Source organism: Anser cygnoides, chromosome Z (genome assembly GCF_040182565.1).
Source record: "Anser cygnoides isolate HZ-2024a breed goose chromosome Z, Taihu_goose_T2T_genome, whole genome shotgun sequence".
NCBI classification, from domain to species: domain Eukaryota; kingdom Metazoa; phylum Chordata; class Aves; order Anseriformes; family Anatidae; genus Anser; species Anser cygnoides.
In genome coordinates this window covers 63,800,919-63,827,258 of record NC_089912.1, presented here as the reverse complement: position 1 = coordinate 63,827,258, position 26,340 = coordinate 63,800,919, and the positions used below count along the sequence as shown (strand labels likewise).

The 26,340-nt window shown below is 62.1% G+C and overlaps 1 protein-coding gene across 1 annotated transcript; it reads right to left on the bottom strand.

Moving 5' to 3' along the window:
• Positions 1–11,264: 11,264 nt before the first annotated feature.
• PHF24 (PHD finger protein 24) lies at positions 11,265–19,691 on the bottom strand. The gene is made up of 8 exons (XM_066988715.1): positions 19,189–19,691; positions 14,882–15,254; positions 13,972–14,157; positions 13,386–13,464; positions 12,967–13,169; positions 12,658–12,824; positions 12,473–12,574; positions 11,265–12,358 (listed from the first exon to the last, which is right to left on the bottom strand). The coding sequence occupies exons 2-8, from the start codon at positions 15,248–15,250 to the stop codon at positions 12,262–12,264; spliced, it is 1,203 nt and encodes a 400-aa protein (XP_066844816.1). The 5' UTR covers positions 15,251–15,254; positions 19,189–19,691; the 3' UTR covers positions 11,265–12,261.
• Between the last annotated feature and the right edge of the window lie 6,649 nt (positions 19,692–26,340).

The following is a 26,340-nucleotide window of genomic DNA, read 5'->3' as shown; positions in this document are numbered from 1 at the left end:
TTTTTTCTTTCCCAATTATCATTATTATTGTTATTATTGGATTACTGCCCCCTTACTCACTTTCTGGTGTCCTTGCTGTGGTCTGAGGGTGTTGCATCTCTAAGGTGGTGTTGGTGGGGTTCTGCCTTCCAGATTGGGCTTGGGGGCAGCTCCTACCTGCAAGCTGACCACGGTCCTGAGGGCATGGGGACCTTGTTCCTCTGGGCTCAGCCACCCCCTGGCCTGTCCCTGGAGGAAGCCACCCAGCAGGGGTGGCTCTGCCAGCCCCTGTAACCCCAGCTGTGTTGTGAGCCCCAACATGAGGCAGGTTTGTGCCTGCCCGGCTCTGAGCACTGGGACAATTCAGGTGGGAAGGGTCCCCAGGAGGTCTCTAGCCCAGAGCCCTGCTCAAAGCCTTGGGATCAGAGAGGATTGCTCAGGGCTTTATCCAGCCTGGTCTTGAAAACCTCTGAGGATGGCGACAGCGCTAGAAGATCCTGTTCCAGCAGCCTCTCCCACGTCCTTGTGGCGCTGCATCTCATCAGAGCCTTCCCGGTCTCCCGAGGGCACGCAGGAGGAAGGGGCTGGAAGCCGCTATTAGCGCTAATGATGATGTTTAATCCGTCCTCGCCCATCGGTGCCGAGGATGCCGGCCGCTGCCTCCCCCTGCCAGCACTGCCGGCGGCGGAGCCGGCCGCTCCGCGCTGTGCACCCGCGGGGGTGGCATAATGAGCCGTGTCCTCGGCTCAACCTGCCGCTTCCTCTCCCGGCAGTGTCTGTGCTGCCAGCTGGGTTATTTAATTTTATTTTTTTCCCCTTTCCTGCCTCTATTCTCGAGCGGTTCCCAGCCGGTGCTGGCACCCAGCCCCTGCTGGACCTCTCTTCCTAGGCTGACTGCGGCAAGCCCCCCGTGGTGAGCCCCTCGGGCTCCTGTGTCGGACACACGGAGGAGATGTGAGTGGCTCTGTGTGGGAGGACCTGGTCCCCTCCGGTGCCCACACCTGTGCCCAGACTCTGGTGGAGCAGCCAAAACCAGAGGGCAGAACGTGGGAGTGGGACGGGAGGGCAACAAGGGTAATGCTGCGGTGTTTTTGGGGGGACCCCCAGCAGGGAGGCCAGCCTTGCTGAGGAGCCCGAAGGGCATCGGTCAGCCCTGGGGACCCATCTGCACATGGGAAGCATGTGCTGACATTTGGCTTGGCTCCATTTCAGCTTCCAGCTTTTGATTTGGTGCTTGCTCTGATTTCCTCAGCAGAAGAGTGCTGTGGCACCTGGTGTTTTCTCCTGCGGACGGTTCCAAGTTAGTTTTTAACCACGGATGCTCCCAGCAGGGATGGGTTATGGCTGGAGGTGGATAGTGTCAGAGCTAGACAAACCCTCTGCGTCTATTGGGAGTGTGTCCATCTCATGCTCATCCTCTTGCGTATCTGCGGATCTAATCAGTAATTTCCAAATGGAGCTGATTGTGCCAAGATCTATTAGTTCATCAGGGCTCAAAGTGGTGCCCAGTTGACTGCTGTAGGAAGCTTAATGTCTCCGTGGCGTCACCAAAGTGTGACCTCTTAAAAAAAATGACCTGGGTGTTGGCTGCCAACTGCAGTTTTCTGAAAGAACAGGTTGGCTTGCTTTTATTTTATTCTTGTCTTCATTATCTTCATTGCCTCCCAAACCCTGTGACTGCCCCAGCCCGACGGCAGGTGGCTGCTCAGAGATCGTTGTGGGATGCAGGTGATGTGCTGGGGACAGAGACTCAGCAGTCCTTGGAGTTTCCAGGGTGTCTTTGGAGCTTTCTGCTTAAGCTGGTCTCCCTGAGTGACCACCACCGTGGTATCTGGGCATGTTCACCCTGTCCTGCCTGGCAGAGATGCCCCTAGCTCTAGCGGGTGCTTGCTGCAGGTGCTTTAGCTGGATGTGTTGCCCTGCTCCTCAGGGAAAAGGGCTTGGATCTTGCCCAGGCTGCCTCGAAGGCATCCAACAACCTGCTGCCCTGCTCCTCCTGTGGCTGCCCAGCATGGAATCAGGCTCCTGCTCGTCTGATGGCAGGGCTCAGCCCCCCGCTTGCCACAGCCCCCTCTGTAACGCTGCCTCGAGGACACCCCAAAAGCCAAGAGAGCCCCGAGCTCTCCTCTGAGTCGCAGGATTGCTCATCAGGGTTAGGATGCTCTGGGGATGCAAAGGTGTGGAGGCCCTACAGATCCAGGCAGCTGTGGGGCCACATCTGGAGCGGGGGGGGGTTAATTCCCAAAGCCACATCCCGTTGCTCAAGGTGGTGGAGGCAGCTCAAGGCACCCCAATAAAGCTGGCCGTGGCTGTTTCTGGCTGGACATTCGCTGCCTGGCTGCGGGGATCTTGAGTGCAGTGCCCATGCTGGGCTGGGGACGAGGCAAAGCCCGGCAGCCTGCAGTGGGCTAAGGTTAAAGGGAGCCTTGGCAAGCACCGCTCTCCAATTTGTTGAAAGAGAGCAAGCAAAGAAGCCAAAGTTACAGCATGGTGTGGTTGGGGAGTGTGAGAAACTAAGCTGTGTTTTTGCAGTAGGGAACTAATTTTCTGTGTTCCAAGGTAGCTGTGTAGTCATAACAAGGAGAAATGCTAAGTAGATAAGCGGACAGTAGAAGGCCTCACTGTTCCAAAATAAGGTGGAAGCTTGAGAAAAACAGGATGAGCAGTGTCAGAACAGTAAAACAAAGACCACACGTTCTCAAAATATAAGAAAGGAGAAAAAAAAAAAAAAAAAGGAAAAAGGAGGAAATGAAAGGGCTGAAGAAAAAAAAAGTACATATATGGTATAGAGGAGCGTCGAGTAGCTTGTGAACCTGTAGTACTCAGCCATGAGGAAACAGGGGAGGTGATCAGGCATCGGGTAATAGGGAATAAAAGGTTATGATTTGTTTACAAAAATGCGCTCCTGATTGGCAGGACGCCCGCCATTGCAATCGCGAATAAAGTAGCTTCACAGAAGATCCTGTCTGAAGAAAATTATCTGAGATTTTTCTCACAGGGAGCAAACAAACAGTGGCATCTCTGCCCAGCAAAGGGCTGGGAAAATTAATGCTGGAGCAAAACCAGCCTCAAAGCTAATTCCCCCTGTGCCTCAGCCTTCAATAAGGGCAGCGGCACTGAATGTGCAGCCCGAAGCAGAGGGGAAGAGTGGGAGGGAGGCGGGGAGGAGAAATTGTCGCTGCTGAAGGGGAACAAGAACTCATTCAATGTGCCCAAAGCAGGTTGGCTGCACTGCCCGTGGCCCCGGGGAGCTGCTGCACGCTGGGACGATTGCAGGTCTGCTCCTCGGCAAAGTGCAGTCCTTCAAACGGCACTCAACCCCCGGCGCTGCTGCATGGCCGGGGAACAGCATGTGCACAGCCCGCGCTGGCGTAGGGGGAAGGCGATATGGATGAATGCAAGTCCTCGGGGCTGGTCTCAAATTCTGGATAAGCTCAAAAAGGAAAAAAAAAAAAAAAAAAAACAAAAAAAAGGCGTTAAATTGGAAGGAAATGCACCCAGGGAGGGACAGGGTGCAGGCTCCGGGTGCTTTTGCTCCCTCCAGGTGCGCCCCTCGGTGCCTGCATTGCCGCATGCTGTGCTGGCGCTGAACCGCGGTGCCGGGTGCTGCTGGGAGCCTGCCGGTGAGGGGGCGGGTGGTGGAGATGGGATGTTTTCTCGGGCACTTCCCTGGGCTTAAGGAAAAAAAAGATTTTTTTTTTTTTTTAAAAAAAGGAAGTTATTCTAGGAAAAGAAATGAGCTGAACGCGCTCCCTCTCCCCGCGCAGTGCGGTGGCTTGTCCCACTCCCAGCTGGAGTTACGTAAGGACGCAGGGAGAGTGGGGTCATGCAGGGGGGCAGGCAGGGTGCAGGCATCTCTGTGCCCCAAATGTGTGCCCTGGGCGTGCTGAACCCCCAGTGCAGAGCCATGCACCACGTGTGCACATGTGTGCATGCGTTGCACGTGCCCTCGGTTGCGTGAAAGAGCGTGCCGTGATCCACCACATCCCAAAGCGGTGTGCTTGCGGAGGCGATAACCCCAGGCCAGAACCTTCCAGCTTAGAAATGGAGATTTCAGGTTTTAGGCCATGGTCCCCTGCGAGGGTGTCCTGGAGGGACAGGGTCTGGGCATGCTCTGCTCTGGACCCCTCCAGGAGGAAAAGCACATGCTTGTGCCACGCGTGTGCATGCATATATGCATCACATGCCCCGTGGCATTCACACGTTGCACGTCACGCAGCTACATGTGCCATGCCTGTGCTACATGCCATGCATGTGCCCTGCCAACGTGCCACGTGTGCTGCATGTGCCTGGTCACATTTACATGCCATGCCATGCTTGCACACATCACACACGTGTCACAACGTGAGACCCCAGGAGCCCTGGGATACCTGTCTGCAGTGGTGACAGGAGGGACAGCCTCTTTTGGGGGTGGCAATGGTGAGTGTCACCCCATTGCAGGGGGTGACCCTGGGGGAGTCCAACAGCGTGAGGAAGAGGACGGTGTCGCGGTGGCAGGAGATGGGGTTCAGCTTTGCTGGGGACACGCTCGTGTGCCTGTGCTTGGAGGGTCCCCTCTGGCCACAGGGAGGGGGTTTGCTCACCGTGCATGCTAACGGGACATCTCCCTGCTGCGGGCGTTTGGGACCAAAGCACGACAGGAGCCCTCCATCCCTTGGGAAGCGCAGGTGTGAGCATTCAGCCACGCCACAAAGGGGTGGCAGGTGAAATTTGCCCCATCCCCAAATCCCCCTGCCCTGGGAAGGGTCTGCATGCGAGCACAGGCGCGCGCGTGTGCGAACCCCGCTGCGTTCGGGAGCCGGGTGCCGCAGGCGGCGGCTGCGGGGGGGTTTCCTGGGGGGCGAGCGCGTCTGGCGCAGATGCCTGCCTGCGCCCGTGCTGCCTGCACCCGCTCGGCTTCCGGGGAGGCCGCATGAATGAGGCAAGTCGCTATTTCAGCGCTGCCACCGGCGAGGCTTCTCCTTTAGAGGCAGGCGTGCGTGGGCGCCTGCCTGCGTATGCGCGTGGGCTCGTGCCTGCGTGCACGGGTGGGTGGCGAGGGGGCTTCGGGAGAGGTTTTGCCACGTCAGGGAATTCACGCCGGGGGCTGGCGCACCCCCGCCGGCCCCGCTGCCTCTCCTGCCTGGCACGGCGTTGTGTAACTGTGCCGCTCCCCGTGCCGAGTCTCCGGCCACGTGGAGGGGATGCTCTGGCTGCAGACCCTGCCTGCAGCCCAGTGACGTCCTCCTGGTGTCTCCCCTGCCATGGTGGATGGAGGGGTTTGCTGCCGGAAAAAGCCCTTGGCAGCCCCAAAATAATACAGAAAAAAAAAAAATCTGTCTGCTTTCCTTGTTCTCTCATGTACAATCCTTAAACAAAGTGTGTGCTCGGGGAGGTGTAGGGGAGGAATTTGGGGTTTTCTCTGTGCACTCAGGGGGGACGGAGGGGACCAGCCCTGGCACCACCGAGAGACCTGACTTCTGAAACCTCTTGGGGGTGCTGGAGGAAGGACAGAGCTGGGTGATGGGGGAGCACTATGTGGGGACCATGCTGTGCTGTGCCTCCTTGCACCCCACCAGGTGGGTTTGCATCTCCAGGCTCAATCCTGCCCAGCCACTAAACAGGGGGTGCGTGCCCCAGAGCCCTCCCAGAGCTGTGTTTCCGGAGCCCCCCCACACTGCCCTCCCCACCCGCTGTCAGCCCCCACAGTCCCCCAGCAGTGTGTGCCTCCACAGCTCCCTGCCGGGATGCCAGCACCTGCCAGACCCGTGCTGAGACCCCACAACTCATCTCATGCAATGCCAGGCGATGGGGAGCAGCTGTCCCCCGTTGGATGTCCCCGGGGACACGGAGCCTCCAGGAAGCAGAAGCCGACCAAGGCGAGGGGGATCCGCTGGCATTTTGTCTCTCCTCCAGCACCCACGTTGCCATGCCGGTACCGCTGTTGCCAGGCTACGCCGAGGCTGTCGGAAGAGGATGTCAAGATGCTCTGAGGATGAGGCGACCGGAGATGAAGCCGAGGTGATGCCGTGGTCTCAGAGTCCCCCCTTGCTGCCAGCCTGGGGACCTGCCAGGCACGGCACGTCACCCGTGTTGGGCCAGAGGGGACCTGGTGGTTACAGAGGTGTCGCTGCCCCTGGGAGCTGGGATGATGCCCGGCAGTCCCCAGGCTGGCTCCCGGCCAGCTGCTGGCCTTGTGGCACTTCCCCAGCATTGATCAATTCATCCCCATAACGCGGTTAGGGTGCTGAAGAGATGGATGGCCTGACAGCAGCCTGGTACCTCTGCAGCAGTGTTTTATTAACCGGATTTATGAAGTCATCAGATAAAGAAACCAGGATTATTTGACATTGTTGTTGAACACACAGGCATGAAATCACGCTGGCAGGCACTGAGTTATATCCCTTTACTTAATTTCCTCTCCTGGACCACAGTCCTGTTCTTGTAGCCTGTAGATGGTCAACTAATGGAGCCCATACGCAACCTCATCTGCCCTCCCTGACCATCTTGTGCTCATTTCAACTCTGCCATTCATCTGCACCATTAAAGGGAGCCAAAGATCTTGTTACCCCCTTGAGGCACTCCTGGCTGCAAATCACTGGGGTTTTGGGGTTAGAAATGATTCACCCCTTGCGAGCATCTTCCTGGGCTGAAGGGCATGCGTGTGCCTCGGCTCTGCTCCCCATGTACAGGAGAGATGCCACACAGTGGGGTCATTTTTCCTCCTTCCTCTCCCCGCTGATAAAAATTCACCTCGTGTGTGCCGGGGTCGATTCTTGCAGGGCCAGCTCCCAGCTGTCCCCCAGCAGCCGTCCCCACCGCTGGCCCGCGACAGCGCGGTGTGACCTGCGAGCAGAAATAGCTCCTGCAAACATCCTGCACGCCTCGGCCGGGCAGGGACGGGGCTGTGCACGCCTGCTGCTGCCCTGTGCAGGCAGCTGTGGGGCGTTTCACCACACACAAGTCCCTCTGGCAGGGAATTTGCTGGCTCTGCGGCACGGCAGGTCTCCGCGCCAGCATGCGGGAGGTGGTGGCTGCGGGTCTGGGGAAGGGCAGGACCCCCCTTCTTGGCTGGAGGGATTTTCTCCCCGAATGTGGGAAGCTTGCAGGATGCCATCCCCCAAATCTTGCGTTGCTTCTCCCCGGCCTGGTACTCGGACCAGGGAGGGGGCTGCTGCCAAAGCATCCCACCAGCCTCCTCCCTCCGCCCAGCTCCTTCCAGCCCCCCTGCACTCCACCCCCACACTCCAGCCTAAATAATTCCTCCTCTGCCTGGCGGTTTGCAGTCTGCTCTCGTGTCCCTCCCTTAGTCATCACTCAGCCAAGCGAGACAGATATAGTCGGGTGCGGCTCCTCGCGGATCGCTCGCTCCAGCCCCCGGATCGTTTTGCTGCTGGTCCCTGGCTGTCTGCTGGGTATCGGGGTGCCCCATGCCGAACAGGAGGTGCCCCCCCCACTTTTCTGCTCTTGTCGTCGCTCTGCTGGCAGAGAGGGGCTGTGGCAGCCCCATATAGGTGCGTGGGGGGCCGGGGCAGGCTGGGGGCTACTCTGCTGCCCTGCCTCCTGCGTGGGGTGCGTGTCACCCAAACCAGGCTCTATGTGATTCCCAACCTGGCTGATTCCCAGCCCAGGGCTGGCTTGCTGGGGTGACTCTGAGCCAGATCTATGCTTTCCAGGTACCCCGGCTGCCTTCCTCCCTCCCTGGCCACCCGGGTTTCCTTCAGCCCCATAGGGCTCCCAGATAAGTTGTGGGCTGATGTCTTGTCACAAGTGTCCCTGTTGCATTCCTGCTGTGAGCTGCCACAATGTGAGGGCTCAGGGGACAGAGGGGACCACATGTGCTGGCTGTCATGCCCAGGGGCACATCCCAGATGCAGTGTGGATGTTGGGGATCATGTCAGGGGACAGGCATGGCATCATACAGCCGCCTGCCCTTGCTCTCCAGAGGGACCATCAGCGTCTGCTCTGACGCCAGCAGCAAGGCTTGGGTCTGCACAGCTGAAATGGGAAAGCAGGACCTGCCTTTTTCTGTTCCCCAAGCCATTTCTCTTCCCTCCGTTCCGGCCGCCGTCCCCTGTGCAACCCCCTGGTCCCCCTGCAGGGCCGGGGCGACGCGGGTGGGAAGGCGCAGTGGGCACGGAGAGAGGCACCCAGCACTTCTGCTGTTCCCATGCTGCTCCCTACGCTGACGCAGGAGAAGACCTGGACACCCTGCCGGGGCTCTACGTGGGCTGCCGGCATGAGTCACAGCCTCCAGCAGAGCGCAGGATGCTGGCCGAGCCCGCTGCCGCACCGTGATCCCCTTGTCCTTGCACCGTGCGGCCCCTCCTGCGTCCTCGCATATGGCACGGCCGTGGGAGTGAGCGTGCTGGGGACAGAAGGAGGCGGCTGGCAGCCTCCTGCCGTGTCAGAGCCACCTGAGGAGGGCTGACAGGAAAAAAAGCGGCTTTGCTCCCTGTGCAGGGTGGCAGGATTGGCCTTGCATGGGTACAGGATGGGACCTGGGCACGGTGTGTATGGGGAGAGAGAGCACGGGCAGCACCGGGGGACCTGCAGGAGGATGCGATGGGGCAGAGTAGATGGGGTCTGGCTGTTTGGGGCAGGAGGAGAAGGGGGTTGCAAACACCCCTACAAAATGAGGATGGAGAGAAGCCCCCGCATCCCTCATCTCTGCATGCTCCGACGGCTGTAGCACCAGTGGGGGGGCTCAGGGCTGGACTGTCCCTGCTGTCCCCAAGCCCCAGCCCTGGACAGGGGACAGCAGGGACCTCTCGTCCCCTGCCACCACGCCAGGCCGTGTCCCCATCCCTGGTGGGACCGCCGGGGATGCGCGCAGGTCCCCGAGTGCCACCGTGCGCCCGCAGCGCGGAGCAGGGGCGACACCGTGCGGCCACCTCTCTGCCTGGGGCTGGCGGGGCTTCCTATGGCCCCTCGCAACCCATCCCAGCTCCTTCTGCCCCCCAAGGCCTCATGGAGGCCCCCCTAGAGGGCTCTGGTCCTGAATTGTCCACTCTCGGGGTGCTGCTGGGGGGACAGTGGAGCTGAGACACTTGTCCCTGCTCGGCTCGGTCACTCCTGCTCTGGCCTTGGAGGGATTGATGGTGGGGCTGCCAGGGTAGCAGCGCCTCCAGGAGCTGTCACCACTGCTGTCACTGGTAGACGCTGCCCAGAGACAGCCCGTTTTTCCTCCTGGTCGCCACTGACCATCCCTTTGGCAGTGATGGGATGGGACTTGGACATCTCACTGTCGTGCCTCAGCGATGACCTGGCGCCACCACTCATGGTGACGCTGTCTCATCCTGCTGGGTCACCTCTGTCTGCCCATGCCTGCACAGCTTGCCACACGTCCCCAGTGGGTGGCTGGCTCCGGTGTGGGGCGCACTGCGGTCACCTCGCCATTGCTCCAGACCTGATGGCACCTGGGCATGTCCAGGGAAGCCTCGGGGCCATGCTGAGCCCGCAGATGCCCAAGCTTGGATGAGGATGCTCTCTTGCACCCCGGGGTGCAAAACCAAGCACCCGTCTTCCCCACAAGCAGAGATTTCTGGGGCGGCTTTGCCTCCTTGTGCAATAGCTGTGCATCCAGCAGAGGGTGCAACCTCCTGCACCTTTGCAGCGGCGTCCCCTGGGACAGCGGGGACACCCCGGGCTGGGCAATGAAACCTAGGTGCACAGCGCTGCAGGACGTGGGACCTTCTCCTGGGGCTCTGGGGCTGGGAGAACCCCCCGTGAGGTGTCTGACGAGAAGCACAGCACCCATGGCACGGCACCCTGTGGTAGTGAGGGACCTGGGGTGATGGACCCATGGACTATTTCAACACCTCCAGTAAAATGAGTTTATCACCCTGGGATTTCCTTCTTGCCAGGATCTGGGCAAGAGGGAGGAGTGGGAGCAGGGTCCTTGGGGCTGGGCCGTTCCTGCTCCAGCCTTAAATCCCTCCAGAGCATCCCCATCCTTTGATCTGAGGCTATGGGACCTGTCATGCTTCACACCAGCGTCTGGGAGAGGTTTGCAGCAGCATTTTGGAGGCAGGCTGCCCAGTGTTGAAGCTTTTTTGGGGAGAGGGACATGTTTCCCACCACAACCAGGCTGAGCTCACCAGTCTTGGCTGAGCAGAAGGTGGCAGATGCCACGGCAGCACCCTGTGCGCTGCCCACCCTGTGCCGGCTGGCTGGGGACGTGCTCAGCCCCTGGCTGGGGACCTGCAGCTGCGGCACCGTGTGCACACTGGGAGGTGACAGCAGAGCCCTGCAGGACGTGGGCCAGCCCGGCCACCTGCGTCCCTCATTAGCAAGCTCCCTGGGGACAGCAGCAGGCCACGTGGCCTGGCAGGGATGCCAGGCTGCTGCAGAGGGGTGGCAGGGGGACGATGGGGCTGGGAATGCCTCTGTGCCTTGACCCCAGGCACGGGGAAGGGCTGGGAGCTGAGTGGGGCTGGCTCTGTCGTGGCACTGCACAGCTGCGGTGGCAGGGTGGTCTGGGGACGGACCTACCTGTCCTGGGGTGTCCCAGGGACTGGAGAGCAAGGGGGGGTGGGGGGGGAGCAAAAAGGAAAAGAGCCCCAATGCACATTTCACATGTTGTTTCAGAGACCAGACCTGGCCCATGACCTGCTCCCCTGCTTGGATCCTGCAGAGTATGGATTTGGGGTGCTGGCAGAGGGTGCTGCACCCCAAGGACCCCCAGGACCTGTTCTCTGCCCCAGCTCTCTGCAGCTCCAGCAGCAGTTACCAGCATCTCCCCAGGAGAATGCAGCATCGCCCGCCTGCCGCATCCTGGCTTCAGGCACCAAAACCACCCACCAGCTCCTCCTTCCTCCTTCCACCATCCTCTTCCTTCAGGCAATGGATTTTCTCTGTGGGGTCGACTGGAGAGCACCACCATGGTCTGGACCCAGTGGCAGCTCCTCCGACAGGAATTGCAGCCATGGGGACAGGCTGCAGGAAAGCCACCTGGGCAGGCGAGCCTCCTTTGCGAGCCTGCAGACCAAGTGCCACCAGCAGCTTTCCCTGGGTGCTCCAGGGATGTGGCTAGCACTGGAAGAGCCTCCAGCCTTTGGCACCATTCTTAAAACACCTCCAGGGTGCACTTTGTGTCTCTCTGGGGTTATTTCAGGTTTCCCAGAGCCGCTGCAAACAGCCTGCTCTCAGCACCAAGCCTTCACTGCTGCTCAGGGCTCTCCCTCTGCCTGCTCACGGCCTCCATCGGGCAGCAGTGGGGTCCCCAAAAAACTCCCGGGTAGAAGGCAGGTGGGCACCACTTGCCATCTGTGTCTGCGGCGCGTGCCTGATACCATCAGCAGCCAGAGGGTGGTTGGACACAGCTGTTTAATGGACACTTCCCAGTACAGCGTGGAGGCTGCGACGCCCCGTCCCTGGTGGCTTGCTCATTCCAGCCACGGCTCCAGCCCGCCCGCGCCCCACCTCGGACCCAGCCCCCGAAATGCCCCCATGGTGCTGCCGCATCTCCCGGCCTCGCTATACGGCCGGAAGCTCCGAGATGGTCTCACAGCTTGCAAGGGAGGGAGTCCCTGCAGCGGGGAGCGGTGCCCTGGCTTGGGCAGGGGGAGGTGGAGATGAGGCCATGGCGCTGCCGTGGGTGTGGGTCGGAGGTCCTGGCCTCCATGCAGGGGGTGTGGAGGGGCGAGGCTTGCAGGGGACCCAGCTCCTCTGCGCCTCCCCCCTGCCTCGTGGCCTCCTGCCTCGCCCCTGCCCTGCGAGCCTCCTCCGTGCGGAGGGAGGACGGAGGAACCCATCCATCCCCTTGGGCGCTCCCAAGGCTGCAGGAGATGGGCAGCAGCTCCCGGCGGCTGGCGGCTCCCTGGGGGCCGCAGGGACGTGAGGCGGTGGGGCAGGGCGGGGACGGCCTCCCCCCAGCACAGAGCCTCTGCACCCAGCGCCTCCAGGGACCTCCAGCCTCCTCCGGGGCCTCCAGGGCACCAAGGTCCTGCCCTGCCTCCCCCCAGCCAATCAGAGCTCTCCAGGGCTGCACCTGCTCGAGCCTCCCTCACCCAATCGCAGCCCACCACCCATCCCTCCCAGCCAATCCGACGCGGAGGCAGGGGGAGAAGCAGAGCGTCTTCTCCCCCGCCAGCCAATCAGCAGCTGGCTCCCCCCCAGGCAAGCAGCGGGGAGCCGCGCGGGATTGGCGGGCGGGGCGAAGTGAGCAGGGCTTCCCTCAGCCAATGGGATGTTGCGGGGCGGGTTGCCGTGGCAACGGGGCTCTTCCCCCGCCCCGTGGGGGAAGGCGTCGCCGGCCAAGATGGCGCCGGGGCGGGCGGGACGGGACGGGCGGGACGGGCGCTAGGCGGGCGGCTGCAGGTGGACGGCGGCGCTGTTGGGACGGGCGGCCAGGATGTAGGCGACGTTGTCCCGCAGGAAGCCGGGCCAGTCGACGCGCCTGCGGGGCAGATGCTGTCACCCCAAAACAGCCCCCCCCCCCGCGTGGGGAGGCATTGGGGGTGCCCACCCCATCACCCCGCCCGCCGCCGCCCCCCCGGCGCTGCCCCCTCACCGGGCGTCCTCCTGCTCCGCGGCCAGCAGCGTCTTCTCCTGGCTCTTGGCGCTGGCGCTGCTGGCGGGGCTGCTCTCCGACATGGGCCCGACGTGGCTGATGCTGCAGGGAGGGAGGCAGGGCGCCGTTCATCCCCGCGGCCCCTTCCCACACCGCGGTTTGCCCCTCCGTGGGTGCCCCCGTACCTGACGTTGCAGGACGGCGTCTCCTTCTGGTGCTTGCGGAACCAGGCGTGCCGCGCCTTGTGGCACTCGCTCTCCACGATGAAGCCGTCGTTGTCCTGGTCCAGCGCCAGGAAGGCCGCGCGTGCCCGCTCGCGCTCCTTCGCCGTCAGCAGCCGCAGCAAGGAGTTCTGGGGGGGGCGAAGAACAGAACAGGGAACACCCATGCCCAGGTCTTGGGACCCCCTTCACCGACCGGGGAAGATCTGAGCAAAGCCGCGGGGTCACAAGAGAGTTACAGTGGATAACCCAGCCCCGTCACTGCGGCCATACCTGCGGCCGGAGTTTCTGCAGCAGCTGGATGGACTCGTGGGAGAGGAAGTCCGGCCACTCGACGTGCCCCTTCTTGTCGGGGTCCAGGGCGGAGAACTGCAGGGTGGCCCGCTCCTCCTGCGCCTCCCCCATGGGCTGCTCAAACTGCTGCTTGTGCACCAGGTGCTTGTAGTGCAGGAAGTCGTCCAGCGTCAGGCAGGTGTCTGCGGGGGCAGGTTTGGGGCATCCCTTCCACCAGCCTTCCCCCTGGGAGTCCCATGCGTCCCTCCCACCTTCCCCTGCTTCCTCGACCGCTACGGGGGACCCAAGGCTGTTGCCCTTAGCAGAGCTTTTACCTTCTGCTGGCGAGGGCAGCGGTGACACCCGCAGCCCAAGGGCTGCATGAGGGGTGAGGGAGGGCTCATGGGGAGGGTGCGCACCTGGAATGATCTTGCACTGCCGCAAAGTCTCCATCAGGCTGTACATCTCCTCCTCCGTCAACAGGAGATTGAGGTTGTCCTAGAGGGGGAAGATGGGGGGTGGGCGTTAGCATATGGTCGCTGTGGGGAGGTGGGGAGGGGCCAGTGTCATAGAATCACAGAACAGTTTGGGTTGGAAGGGACCTTAAAGACCATCTAGCTCCAACCCTCCTGTCATAGGCAGTGACACCTCCCACCAGCCCAGGCTGCCCAAAGCCCCACCCAGCCTGGCCTTGAGCGCTGCCAGGGATGGGGCAGCCACAGCTTCTCTGGGCAGCCTGTGCCAGGGCCTCATCACCCTCAAAATAAAGAGTTTCTTCCAAATTTCTAATCTAAATCTCCCCTCTTTTACTTTAAAGCCATTGCCCCTTGTCCTACCACTCCACCCCCTGACAAGGAGTCCTTCCCCAGCTTTCCTGTAGACATTCCAATCCCCTGGTGGCTCCCTGTCAGGATGGATGGCAGGAGCTGAGGAGCATCAGGAGCCCCAGCACGCTGGAGCAGGCCACGACATGGGACCCCGCTGGTGTCTGCTGCGGGCACTCACGCAGTAGTAGCAGCTCCAGCCGGTCTCGGTGTGCGCGGTCTCCGTCACCTCCACGGCGCTGTCGTTCTGCAGGTAGCCCATGCGGCGCAGGCAGCCGTCATGGTACACCCGGCTGCAGACGCGGCAGGGGAAGAGGCTCTCAGCTGTCCACACCTCGCAGATCTCGCACATCTCATCGTTGAGGATCTGCGGAGCGATGGGCAGCTGCGGCTCAGCACCCTGCTCGGAGAGGCAGCGTGGGTGCTCCCCAACAGGGGGCCACCACATCGCAGGTGGGGACGGGTGTAGGGGTGCCAAGGGGATGGGAGGGAAGGTTTTTGGGGTGGTGGCACAGTCAGCAGGTGGGTGGTGGGGTCATGGCTGGCTTGCTGGCCAGGTAGGGTTAGAGGAGTGGGCATGGATCCATAGGAAGGTGAATGGATATGGCTGCAGGGCCATATGTACGGATGGGCTGTGTCCATGCACAGTCCGTCCGCTGCTGGCTGGACTACAGGGCTGGCGGTGTGGGTGGATGGAAGTTCTGACGTGTGTTTTGGCTGGTTGTAGGCATGGGCAGAGAAGCTGCAAGGTTGTAGGTTGGCTGGGATGCGGGCTTGTAGTTTTGGGTGGTTGGTTGGGTAGGGTTGAAGCTGTGGGTGGGCTGTAGGATCACAGGTGTGCTTGGATGAGCTATGGGGCTGTAGATCAGCTGGGCTGTGAGGGCTGTAGGAGTGGATGGCCAGGCTGGTCCATAGGGCTTGCATGGACAAACACGCAGAGCCGGGCTCCTGCCTCCGGCCCCTGGTGGCCAACACCTTGCTCCGAGGAGGCTGTCACTGCCTGGTGAGCATTGTGGATGCTTGCAGACCCCCTTCACGTCCCCAGCCCCAGCCTCATCCCTCCCACCCCAGCCCCACGCTCAGCTGCTCGCCTGCTCCCGCTGCTCCAGGCTGATGTCCGGAGGCTCGTCGTCGTGCAGCTCCCGCTGCGGCCGGATGAAGGCGGGCGGCGTGAACCTGTTGGCTCGGTCGAACTCCTCCGGCTCCACACCCCGGCCATCCCGCAGCCGCTCCCACGCAGCCTTGCTGGCGCTGCCCTCCTCCGGCTGCGAGGGCCCCGCGGGCGCTTCCTCCTCTCCCTCTTGCACCGTCTGCTCCAGCGTCCCTCGGCACGTGCCCCCAGCCTCCCCCCTCCGCCGCACCGCTGGCTGCTCCCGCAGCCCGTCTTTGAAGGCTGACACGGCCAAGCTGACCTTCTGCACCTTCTCCACCGTCTGCCGCCTCGACATCAGCACCCCCATGGCTCTGCAAGGGGAGGGAAGGCGCTGAGGTCTTTAGGTGCAATGCTGCACGCAGCTGCTGCACCATCGAGCCAAGTTGCTGGCCCCAAAAATGTGTTCCGATGGCTGTGTGACAGCCACGCGGGGAGCAGTGCTGCAGTGGTGGCCGTGGGGAGATGGACCCAAACCCATGTGGGGGCCTGGCCACAGAGGGTCTGAGTGTTGGGGGCATGCTGCCTCACCCATCCCAGCTCTTCAGGCTCCAGCTTAACCAGAAATGCTTCCAGGCCCTTCCCACACCAGACCAGTGGATCCCAGAAGGCTGGGACCAGCTGTGACCCTTCCCCTTGCTTGCAACCACACGAGAGAACCTCTTAGGCCAGCCAACGGTGAGATGTGTCCTCCCAGCAGATCTGCTCAGGGCTGGGTGCTGGTTCTGCAGAGCTGGTGGTGGTTCTCCCACCTTCCCTGAATTTCTCTTCACCCGGCACTTGGTGACAGCGATGAGGGGGGCACATCAGTGCAGCAATCTCCCAGCCCCTCCAGCCTCTGTGACGTGCCAGGAGGCAGGGAAGTCCCCGGGGGAGCGGGATTAATTAGCACCACACGTGCACACAGGGATTTCGTAGCTGCAGGAGGCCCCAGTGCTGCAGCAGGGAGCCTTGGTGCAGTAATTACAGCTGCCCTACATCGGAGCAGGGTGTGCGGGCCGACAGCAGCTCTGGGTCATGTCTGTGCCAGAGCAGCCACACAGCATACGCACAGCCCCACTCACACCCAGCCAGCCCCTGCTACGCCAGCCCTGTTCAAGTGCACGCACACGGGTGTGCAAACCCAAACACCACTGCGTACACTCGCACGCATGCGGCTCCCCAGCCCCGCCACCCGCGGGACCATCTGCGCACACATGCCCACGCGCGGCGCCGGGTGTGCAACACGTGGGCCCCGTCCTGCCTGCAGGGGCACGCGCGTGTGCCCTACCGGGAGCCATGCTGCGGGCTTTGCACGCCTCTTGGCAGTGTGCGGGCGTGGGCAGGGGTATTTGCACCCCGGGTCCTTGCACACAACTTGGGGCTGGCACCTGGCGCAGCAAAGGTGGGCGCGGGGGTGAGCTGGAGGCTCGTGTCCAAGCCATCGCAGCAGCATCGCTGCGGCTGTGCCGGTGGGGGGGAAGACACCTGGGTGTCCCTGCCTCCTCGCAGCACGGTCACCCCCCGCCTGGGAGGCTCAGGAGCCCAATGGGCGTGGGTAGGTTCAGCATTTTTCTGGGCAGCGTTATTTCACTCTGCCTGTAGGCTGCTGAGCTGGGGGGCACAGCAGGTAGAACCCCCCCAGCATCACGACCTGCCTTCGTAGGTCCCTGTGTCACCGAGGGTCCCCAGATCCTGGCCTCACCCTGCCCAAGGAAGCGGGGAGGAGAGGCTGCAGAGGGGCTGGGCACGTGGAGAAGAGCCAAAAGAGAGGAGAGCCTCAGCTCGCTGTGCACCAGTCTCCCCAGCAGCTGCACTGGTGTTCCTGATCCCCAGCACGGCAGTAGACCTGGAGGGTCCCAGCCCACCTCCCTGCCTCCAGCCCTTAGTGACAGCCCTCTACCAAGGCCACCTTACGTGTCCCCTGTCACCAGCTGCTGTGTGGCCACCACTAAGTCTAGAGGCTGTCACACTCCTGTCATGGCTTGTGTCTGTTCTCAGCCCTGCTGGCCTCCCTGCATGGCTGGGCCCTTTGCAACCCACCTTTGCCCCTCTGCAGGGTTTTTGCCCCTCTCCCTCATCCTGGCGCAGGATGCCTGCACATCTAGGGGCTGAACGGCTTCACCCCTTCTTCCTCCACCACCCATCCAGACCCAGGCCCAAAGCTCCCCAGATACCTCAGTGCTGCATTGCTCTCCCCAGAAACCCCCCAGGATGTGCCGGGGGGGGGGGGGGGGGACACACACATCACCCCCACACAGAGCCTCGCCCCAGCCTGGGGCTCCTGGTCTGGCCGTGAGGCTCTGGGTGTCCCCTCCTCTCCTGGTGGCCTCTGGATGCAGGGGGACCAGGGGCACCCCTGCCCATAGCAGCCCAGCTCCCTGCTGCCCCCACCACGGCCGCATCCTGCTCGCCACCTCCTGTGTCCCCACGTGTCCCCGAGGGACTCCAGCTCCATTCGCTATTAGCGGCTGCCCTCCAGGGCACCCAGAGGTCCGGGATCTGGTGTCACCACCCTGCTCACCTTGGCACAAACACAGGGCCTACTTTTAGGTTTCCCCCATCAACGAGATAAAGCTGGGACAGAGCTGGCTGCAAACGCCCGGCCCCACCAAGCCCTGCCAGGGGCTATCAGAGTGGTCGTGGGCATCTTCCCCTCTTCCCTTCCCTTGCCCTGCTCATCTACGTCCTGCCTCATTCCCCTGGGCTGCCCCACTTCCCTGCGCTCTTCTGAAGAGAAATGCTTCTTGCTGCTTCATCTCTGGAGCAAAACACAGCCAGGAAGCACTTCATCCTCCTGGCACCGAAGGCTCATCCTTCCCAGCCCCACGGGGCTCTCTGCGTGGGGAAACTGAGGCACGGTTGGGATGGGGCTGCTGGCCAGCACGGAGGCACCGCTGGGGGTGCCAGCATCGGCTGCACGCAGGGGCGAGGGTGGCCGTGGGTGGGTGCGGCACGGCGCGGTGTGGGTGTTGTGGTGGCTGGGAGCACGGGATGGATGCTTCGGGGAACGGCTGCGGGTGGATGTGTTACGGCACGGCTGGGAGCGTGGGGCGGGTGTTACGGCCTGGCGGGGGGGTTGGAGGTGGCTGTGGGTGCTGGGGGGCTGCTGCAGGGGCGGTGGGTGCAGGCTTTGGGTGTGGGGTGGGATGCTGCAGCAGCTCCCTGGGCAAAATGACGGCCAGCGTGCGCTTGGTCTGGCGCAGCCACGAGCAGGGTCCTTGGTACACCTTGTACCCATCCTCAAGGGGATGCAGCAGGGGTGTGAAGGAGCAGGACCCCCCCCCCCCCTGCCCCCCCAGCTCCTGGCTGTTGAGGAAAGATGCACCTGCCCCCCCTGCCCCGTGCTGGCTCCCATGGGCCAGGCCAGCTCCCTGCCCTCACGAGGCTCTTTGTGGTTTTACCCCCAGCACCGTGCCCACGAGAGTCCTGGGGCCGCTGCCCTGTGCGGGGCAGAATTAGGGATGGAGTGCCAATGGGGTGCTGACACCCTGGGGACCCCAGGACCCACGGCAGCTTGGTCTGAAGGGCGCCGAGCAGAGCTGGGAGGAGTCAACGCAGCTCTGGCACAGCCCTGCCCGCCGCTGCCTGCCAGGGCACCCTGCATCCCACCCCCCTGAGCTGACTGGGGCAGCCGGGGGGGTCCCCAGAGGGTTCCAGCAGCACCCCCTTGTCCCCTCTCCTTGTCGGATGACACGTGCTGGGACCAGGACACTGCCGGGGCTGCTGCTGGGAGGTGACCCCGTTGCAGCAGGACAGAGGGGTCGGTGGCATCCGATGCTGGTGGTACCCTCCCCACCCTCTGCAGGGGCGCAGGAGCATGGTGGGGAGGTCTGGGGGAGGTGAGCAAAGCCCCAGCTGTGCTGTGCCCCCCTCCTGGGGACACCCAGCCAGCGGCTGCTCTCCCTGCGGGATCCGGCTGCCCGTCCTGCCGCACCATGGCTGATTTTATAGGTGTGTCGCACGTTTCCATCTCCCAGAGGGGGCTGAAAATGCCGTGACAGCAGAGTCCCTTCCCCTGCAGCAGACACAGCTCCCGCCCAGCTCCCCACTTCTCCTCCTCGTCTCCCTCCCCAGCACCCACATCAGGACCCCGACACCTGCGCAGGACCCTCCACCATCCACACCCCCACTCCATCCCAGGCACCCCATCCCGGCACCAGGACCCCAGGGTGACCCACCCAAGGGGTCCAGCCCACGCCACGCACCGGGTGAAGCACCAGCGGCAGCAAAAAAATAAAAATAAAAAAATAAAAAAAATCCACTTACCAGGGTCAGGGTCCTGCTTGGGAGCACGAGCCCTAGAAAGCTTCCCACGCGATGCCCATGGCAGCTGCTCCCGGCCACCACCTCCTCTGGTCCCGCGGGTGCTCACCGCATCCCGCGCCCCACGCGCAAATCCTCGCCGGGGGAGACAGCGGCGAGGCTGGGACGCGGGGAGCCAGAGCCGCGCGCTCGCTGCTGGAGGATGCAGGAGACGGCGAGATGCTGGGAGCGGATGCCTGTGTCTAGCGCACACACACACACACACACACACACGCACGCTCACTCACACACACACACACACACACACACACACACGGAGGAAGCAGGGAGCTTGTGACTGGGGCTGAGCAGATGCAGCCTGTTTTGCTGTCCCTGTACCAATTGCTGCCTGAGCCGTGTTAAACAGCTCTCTGAGAGATGAAGCAATTTTTTTTTTAACCGGGCTGACGTTGGCTGGGAGATACCAATAAAAGCTTTCCCTGCATCTGCTCTGGCCCCGAGGCCGAGCTGCTTTTCTTAGAGACAACCTCAAGGACTACGGAGCTCGGGTTGCATGGGTGTGGAGGATCAGAGAGCTCCCCTGCCCAAAGTCAGGGTCTTCCCTGCACCGAGTGCCAGCCACGATCTGCCTGTGGCCACTTTAACCCATTGCCTGCTGCTCACCCTGTGGAGCAGGGATGTGCTGGCTCCCTGCTCCATCCAGCCCGGTGCAATGCAGCGCGCGGGGTTTTGGCTCTCCTGGTCCCCAGGACTGGGTGGGGGCATGCTGCAGGGCTGCAGCAGGGCTGGGGGCTCATGGAGGTGGTGGGGAAGGAGGGAGGGTGGTGCGCTGGTAAGGAAGGCGCAGCCCCAAAGCGCCACTTCTGAGGGTGGGATATTTGCTCCGTGTGCATCCCCCCACAGTCTCTCAGCCCTCAGTGCCCTCCTGGGATGGGTGTTGCTGGCTGGGGGTCTGCTGTCCTGTTCTGGAGGTGCCCGCTGTACCTGGGGGTGATTTAGGGTGCTTGGGTCTCGGAGCCCTCCGGGGAGCAGCTTCCAGCAGTGCTCTGCGTGTCCCTGCTTGAGCTGGGGTTGGACCAGCTGACCTCCAGGGGGGTCTCTTGCCACCTCAACCATTCTATGAGTTTGTGCATTAGTGTGTGTGTGGGGGGGCTCTGGAGAACCCCCCCCACACTCCTTCCATTCTGGTCTCTGACCACCGTCTGGGCTGGGCTGACTCCAGGCAGCCCTGGAGCTGGTGGCCCTGCGGCTCCTCGCCGCGTGCCAGCCCCGTGGGAGCTGAAAGTGGTCCCACTTCTGCTGCACCAGCTGCAGCTTTCCACAGCGCCTCCGTAAAGACCTTTCGCATCCTCCCACACCCGACCAGGAGCGAGCTGAGGCAGGCTGCAGCTCGTGGCATCCATGGCAGCACCCGGCTGCTGCACCGGCACCCGAGCTGCGCCGTGGCTGCCTTCCGTGGTGGCTGCAGATGCACAAAGCCGTGCTCCAGACGGGATTCATCCTGCCTGCTGCTTGTGCTGTCAGGTCCTGTTGTGCCTCGCTCCGTCAGCTGCAGAGCTTCATGGAGAGTCCTGTGGCCCTGCCCTGTCCGTGTTTGCCTCCCTTTGATGAACCCCTCCTGAGGATGCTTGCCTTTAGGGTGAATCTTGCATTACTCGGTGAGCAGAGTGCAAGGGTGCTGGGATGCACGTGGTGCAGAGAGGGATGGAGAAAGGGGAGGTGAGCCGTAAATGGGGCCAGAGGAAAACATCTCTGCAGCCAAGCCCAGGCCCCAGAGGACTGGGGAAGGGGGAGGCGGTGGAGGACTGTGCTGGGAGTTTGCAAGAGCATTAAGTGCCTCTGTGGGGAGAGCCCTGCCCTGTCAGGCCCGTGGATGAGAGCTATGATTCCCGGAAAAGCAAAGGCGAGGAGGAGCCCTGCTCAAGCTGCCAGGGGGTGCTGCCACCCTCTGCCTCAGTGCCAGCATGGCCTGGTGGATTTGGTCCCTTGGGTAGCACGGCCAGGTGCCCACTCCTAGGAAGGTTCAGAGCCTGCTTGGGGCACCCAGCAGGCTCCACCGTGTGCGGGATGCAGGACGTGGGATGAAGGATGCGGGATGCAGGATGCAGGATGCTCTTGCATCCCCAGGGTCTCCTGCCCCTCTCTGCAAACCCCCAGTGCATCAGAGCAGGCACGATGGCAACAGGCTGAGAAAGCTCTTGGCATTGCAGGCAGCGCCGGGCTGCTGGAGGAGGGCTGCAGGGGTGGAGGTGAGAGCTGAGCTGCCGCGGGAATGTGCATTTTTGTCAGCTCCCCCCCCCCCCCCCCTTACCCCTCCCCAAATCTCGCATGACGCCCGCGTGTAGGTCACTGGCTCCCGCAGCGACGCGGCATGTGGGCTCACCATCTGCGGCTGCTTCTGGAGCCCACAGCCCGGGGATGTCGCAGCCTCCACTCCTCCCGGCGTCCTTCCTGCAGCCAGCAGCACCCAGCGGGGTCGTGGGGTGAAGGCTTCGCCTGTGGAAGAGGGGGAGATGAGCTTTTGGAGGACGAGCCTGCTGCAGAGCGGGCGGCTGCACGAGCTGGCTGTTCCTGCCAGTCGGCAGGAGGTGATGGAAAAGGGAACTTGTCAAAATAGCGAGAGATCTTTTTTCAGGAGATTACAAGTTTGGCTGATGGAGATAATAGTGTTGAGGCGCCACATGGAGGGTTCGCTTCAGCACTGGTGCGGGAGGCGAGGGTGATGCCAAAATCAGCATGAAATGGGATAAAAAGCAAGTGCCTGATGGGCTGCTGTGCAAGGCTGCAGCAGGGAAGGGCAGAGCATCGCCCATCACCGCATACAGGCGGAGCAGAAACGAGCTGGGGAGGGAGGCAGAGCATCCCTGCGTGGTGTCTGGCTCCCTCCTTGTGCGTGGGCTCCTCACAGGGGACGGGGCCCTGGATCCCACCCAGCTGCAGACACAATCGCCCCTGTGGACACAATCCCCCTTCAGACCTGACCCCATCCTCCACCGGCACCCAGATGTGACATCTCCTGACACCTCCCAAGGCCGCCTGCTGATGGCCATCCTTCACGTCCACCGAGAGCTGTCCGTCAGGGCTGCAGCTCTCTGTCCATCACATCCACCTGCCCATCCTCTGCTGACGGCTGTCCGTCACACCCCCAGCCACCTTGCTCTCGCATCGTGCTGATGGTTGTCCGTCGTGTTCCCACCACGGAGGCTGCCTCATTGACACCACCAGCCGCGCCTGTAGCCATAGGTGCAGCTGTCTGCTGGCGTTCCCACACCCTGACCACCCTCCCCACCAGTGGCTGCCTACTAGGTGTGTGGGGGGGGTTGCAGAGCTGACACCCCCCCCAGGGCTATCATTACAAATTGTTCTGCTGCTCCTGCTCCCCACATGCACCCTGTTGTGGTCCTGGAGGTGGGGACAAGGATGGGCTCAGCAGGTGCTGGCTCTCCCTCTGCCCTCAGTGGCCAGGGAGCCCCAAGCAGAAGCTGCCAGATGGTGCCCGGTGAGGACATGTCCCCTCCTTTGTCCCCTGTAAGCAGCCAGGCGGTGATGAACCTGAACTAGGTTAAGAAGCCGCGGGTGCTGGCTGCATGCCTCATGGCTGTGGCTCACTGTTTATTTGCTCCAAGCCACCTTCATGGCTGTGATAAAGGGGAAAACTGATGGGGACCAGTGCCAGGACCTGGGGAGGGGGTGCAATGAAAGGACACGGTCTGACTGTGTAGATGGATGCTGAAACTCCCCATGGGGAGCCAGGGGAAGGTGCTGGGGTGAGGGAAGCTGGGTGATGAGGCAGGAGGAGGAAGCCCACAGCCCACCCTGCGACGGGCAGGGGTCTGCTGGGCCTGCAGGGAGGTGTTCCCCACGTCCCCACAGAGCAGCCGGCTGCGGGGCCATGGGTGTCTCCCGACCTGCTGCAGCTGGCAGCTCGCCAGGCCTGGCCCTGATGAGACGAGGATGCTCCCTCCGGACAGATAACTGCCGAGCACTTCAGAGCTCTCTCCTCGAGGAGCACTCTGGCAGGCATTATCTAAATGACCCTCTCCACAAGGCCACTCCAGCTGGCTCCCTGCAGGCAGCCTTCGCCCCAGCCTGCACTCTCCTCGCCACCTGCGAGCCACAGAAAGGGGTCGAGGCCAGACTCCGTGGCCATGGCTCTCTGGGGAGTGTTACTCCCTTGCCTGAAATGGGAACATGAGAATAAACAAGTAGCTGAGCCCTCGTAGGGGACACACTGGTCCCCACAGGGACACCAGCCCTGCCTGCTGCTGCCTGTCCCTGCAGTGTCACCCGTCCCTGTGCCACCTCCGCCACAGGGCACTCGAGAATCCTCACAGAGGAGCTTTTCAAGTGGAACGGAAACGTCTAATGAAGGCCGACTTCATTAAACGGGGCTGTCACGGGGATGATTGCTGCCTTCCTGAGCCGCTTTGTGAGCAATAAAGATGTGTGAGTGGCAAGGAGCGGAGCAGCTGGGGGGTGGGGGGAGCACAGGCAGCCTCCCAAGCCTCTGCCCTGCTGGTGAGGGCACTGCTGGGGCTGTTTTGGAGGCTGGGGGTGAGCAAGCAGCCCCCAGGGCTGGGGGCAAGCGCAGAGCCCAGCTGGCTCCATGGCAGCGTGTCCCAGCAGAGCTGAAAGCCAGCACTGCTGCATCGCACCGTTGCATCCCAGCTGGGTCCAGCCTTGCAGTCGGGATGTGGCATGGCTTGCACCCAAGCTAGGAGCTCAAAAACGCTCCTGGGTGCTGTGATTTAAACATGTCTGTGGTGCTTACAAGCGAGACCAGCACCTTTGGCATCTCCATTGCTCCCTGGGCAGGCAGAGCTGCGCGGCACTTTGCACCAGCCCCGTTCCCATGCTGCAGCATCCTGCAGGGAGGCTTTGTGCAAAGACTTGGCCTCTCCAAGCCTGGAAACCTTGGTCCTGTACCCACCCGAGGGGCTGTGCATGCTACCTGGGCTGCATCTCAGCCCCTGGAAGGACCTAACATCCCTGACCCCACTTGGGGACCCCCAGGGGCAGAGGACAGGCACCCCTGAAGGTGGCACGGGGACAGCCCTGCAGAGCAGCATTGCCCTGCTCCTGTGTTTTCCTCTTAATCAGCTAATTGTGTGTTTGGGGTTTCAGGCAAGGGCCCCAGCCTGGTGTCACCATAACAACCGCAGCAGCATCACTTTCAAACACTTACAAAGCAGGCTGGAAATGCAGAGGGGGAGCAAAACAACAAAAACATAAAAAAAGGAGCCGAGGCCAAACAGGGGGTTGATGGGAGGGGAGAGTAAAAGGGCTGTCTGTGCCTCTTTCATTACACCACGAGGAGTCCCGCAGGGCAGAAAGTGCTGATTAAAATAGCTCTTGCTGGGATTCAGAGGCTTTTTGGGGAAAAAGAAAATGCCCCTGCCTGCTGGAGTCCGTCTGAAGCACTGCTGGTGGTAGCATCGTCTGGGTTTCTTCAGCACAGGTCGGGCAGGGGGGGGGGGGGGGAAGAGGGGGGTGCTGTGAGACAAGGTCACCATGCGGCAGGGTGGGAGCTGGCCCAGGGACCCTTTGTGAGCTGGATCAGGCCTCTCCAGCACCTCCTGCCCGGCTGGACAGGCTCTGGGCTGCCTGTCCTTCCCTGCACCAGCATGGCATGAGCCCTCCCTCACCACTGTCCCCCTCCATCTCAGGCAGTGCCCGGTGCGGTGCAGGTGACAGAGCAGCCCCAGTGGGGGGGCTGTGGGGGTGCTCCCCCTCCCGCTCCCCCAGCTTCCCCTGCAAACCCATTTAATGGATTAAATTTTTATATTCTGAGCTGTGCTGGTGCCCAGAGCACAAGGCTGTGCAGATTTTAGTGAAAAGAGAGCCACGTCATGGGCAGGAGGCATTGGCTGCTGCAGGGACGCAGGGGAGATGGGGAGAGGGGAAGGCAGGTTGGAGGAGGGGTGAGGTAAAAGGAAACCCAGATTCTGAGGGTGGCACGTGGCCCTTTTGATATCCTGCCCCGTGGGATGGCCCTCGCTGTGGCATCTGAGTGCCTCGGCTTCTCTCCATCCGTGCACCCGCAGCCCTCAGCCAGGCTCTGACACCCATCCGAGCCACGTGTGAGCCTGGTGGCACCGTGCCATTGGCCCTTCTGCCTGCTCGTCGCCGAGGCTCATACTCCAGCCGTCATTTCTGCAGTTAGTGTGGTGCCAGGCCCTGGCTTATCAGCCTCGCCCAGCGTCGTGGAGCAGTCCAGATGGCTTTCTGCTGGCATGGCGCAGCCCCGGCAGCTCGCATCTGGTGTGCAGGCAGACCCCTGACACAGTGCAAGGAAGGCAAATTCTCACCTCCTGGGCTGCGTGTGTGCTCCCAGCTGCTGCCAGCCCCACTCTGATGGAGGAAAGCATGCAGCTCCCAGCGGGATGCCCCGTGCCAGGCGGTGTGCCTGGTGGGAGCACCCTGAGGTGTCCCTGCTGGATCCTGCACCCTGGGGCTGCCCAACCAACCACCAAGCATCAGGCAGGAGCTGGGATGGGTAGGGGCATCCTGCCACAGCCCCCAGGACAGGCTGTGCTCTCCTGCCCCACAGGAGCTGCTGCCTGCTTTGCCTTGCCCTGCCATGAACATCAGGATTTGGTCCTCTCCAGGTGTCCTTTTGATGGGGAGAAACCTCCAAGTTGTTATCCCTGAGATGTTTTTCCCCTGCAGTTTAAGATGGTCAACGTGACATCTATGCAGGCATTGGCAAGAGGGGACGTGGTATCCCAGGACCTTGAACTCACCCAGGAGGACCCAGGCACCTCCTGCAGCCTTTCTGGGCCACCAAGGGTTGGGCACAAGGCTCCTTTCTGGGCAGCTCTGGCCGTGAGTTTTATGGCTGCCTGGAACATCTCCAAAGGATTGATTTACTGTAATTCCTCTGGAAAGCAACTTTTGTGATTGCTAGCCTGGAGATCTCAAGCTGGACTTAAACAACAGGATCCTAAAGAGGCCATGAATAATTGAGCCTAATAAATATTAATAACTCGCCTGCATGGTGGCAGGGCATGTAATTGCGAGGAGCGTTCTGGAAGCACGGCTCTGCAGGCAAACGTGCACTCACGGCGGGGCCGGGGCAGAGCCCAGTTAACACTGATGCTGCCGGATGCTGCCAGGCTGCGTGGAGCTGTGTGAGGCTGCTGTGAGCTCTGCAGA

Excerpts from the sequence above, each read along its gene's own strand:
- PHF24 (XM_066988715.1), bottom strand. The coding sequence starts at position 15,250 with ATGGGGGTGCTGATGTCGAGGCGGCAGACGGTGGAGAAGGTGCAGAAG. Across the intron at positions 12,575-12,657 it reads ACGCCGTCCTGCAACGTCAG|CATCAGCCACGTCGGGCCCA; the intron begins GTACGGGGGCAC and ends CCCTCCCTGCAG. Across the intron at positions 12,359-12,472 it reads GCGGAGCAGGAGGACGCCCG|GCGCGTCGACTGGCCCGGCT; the intron begins GTGAGGGGGCAG and ends TCTGCCCCGCAG.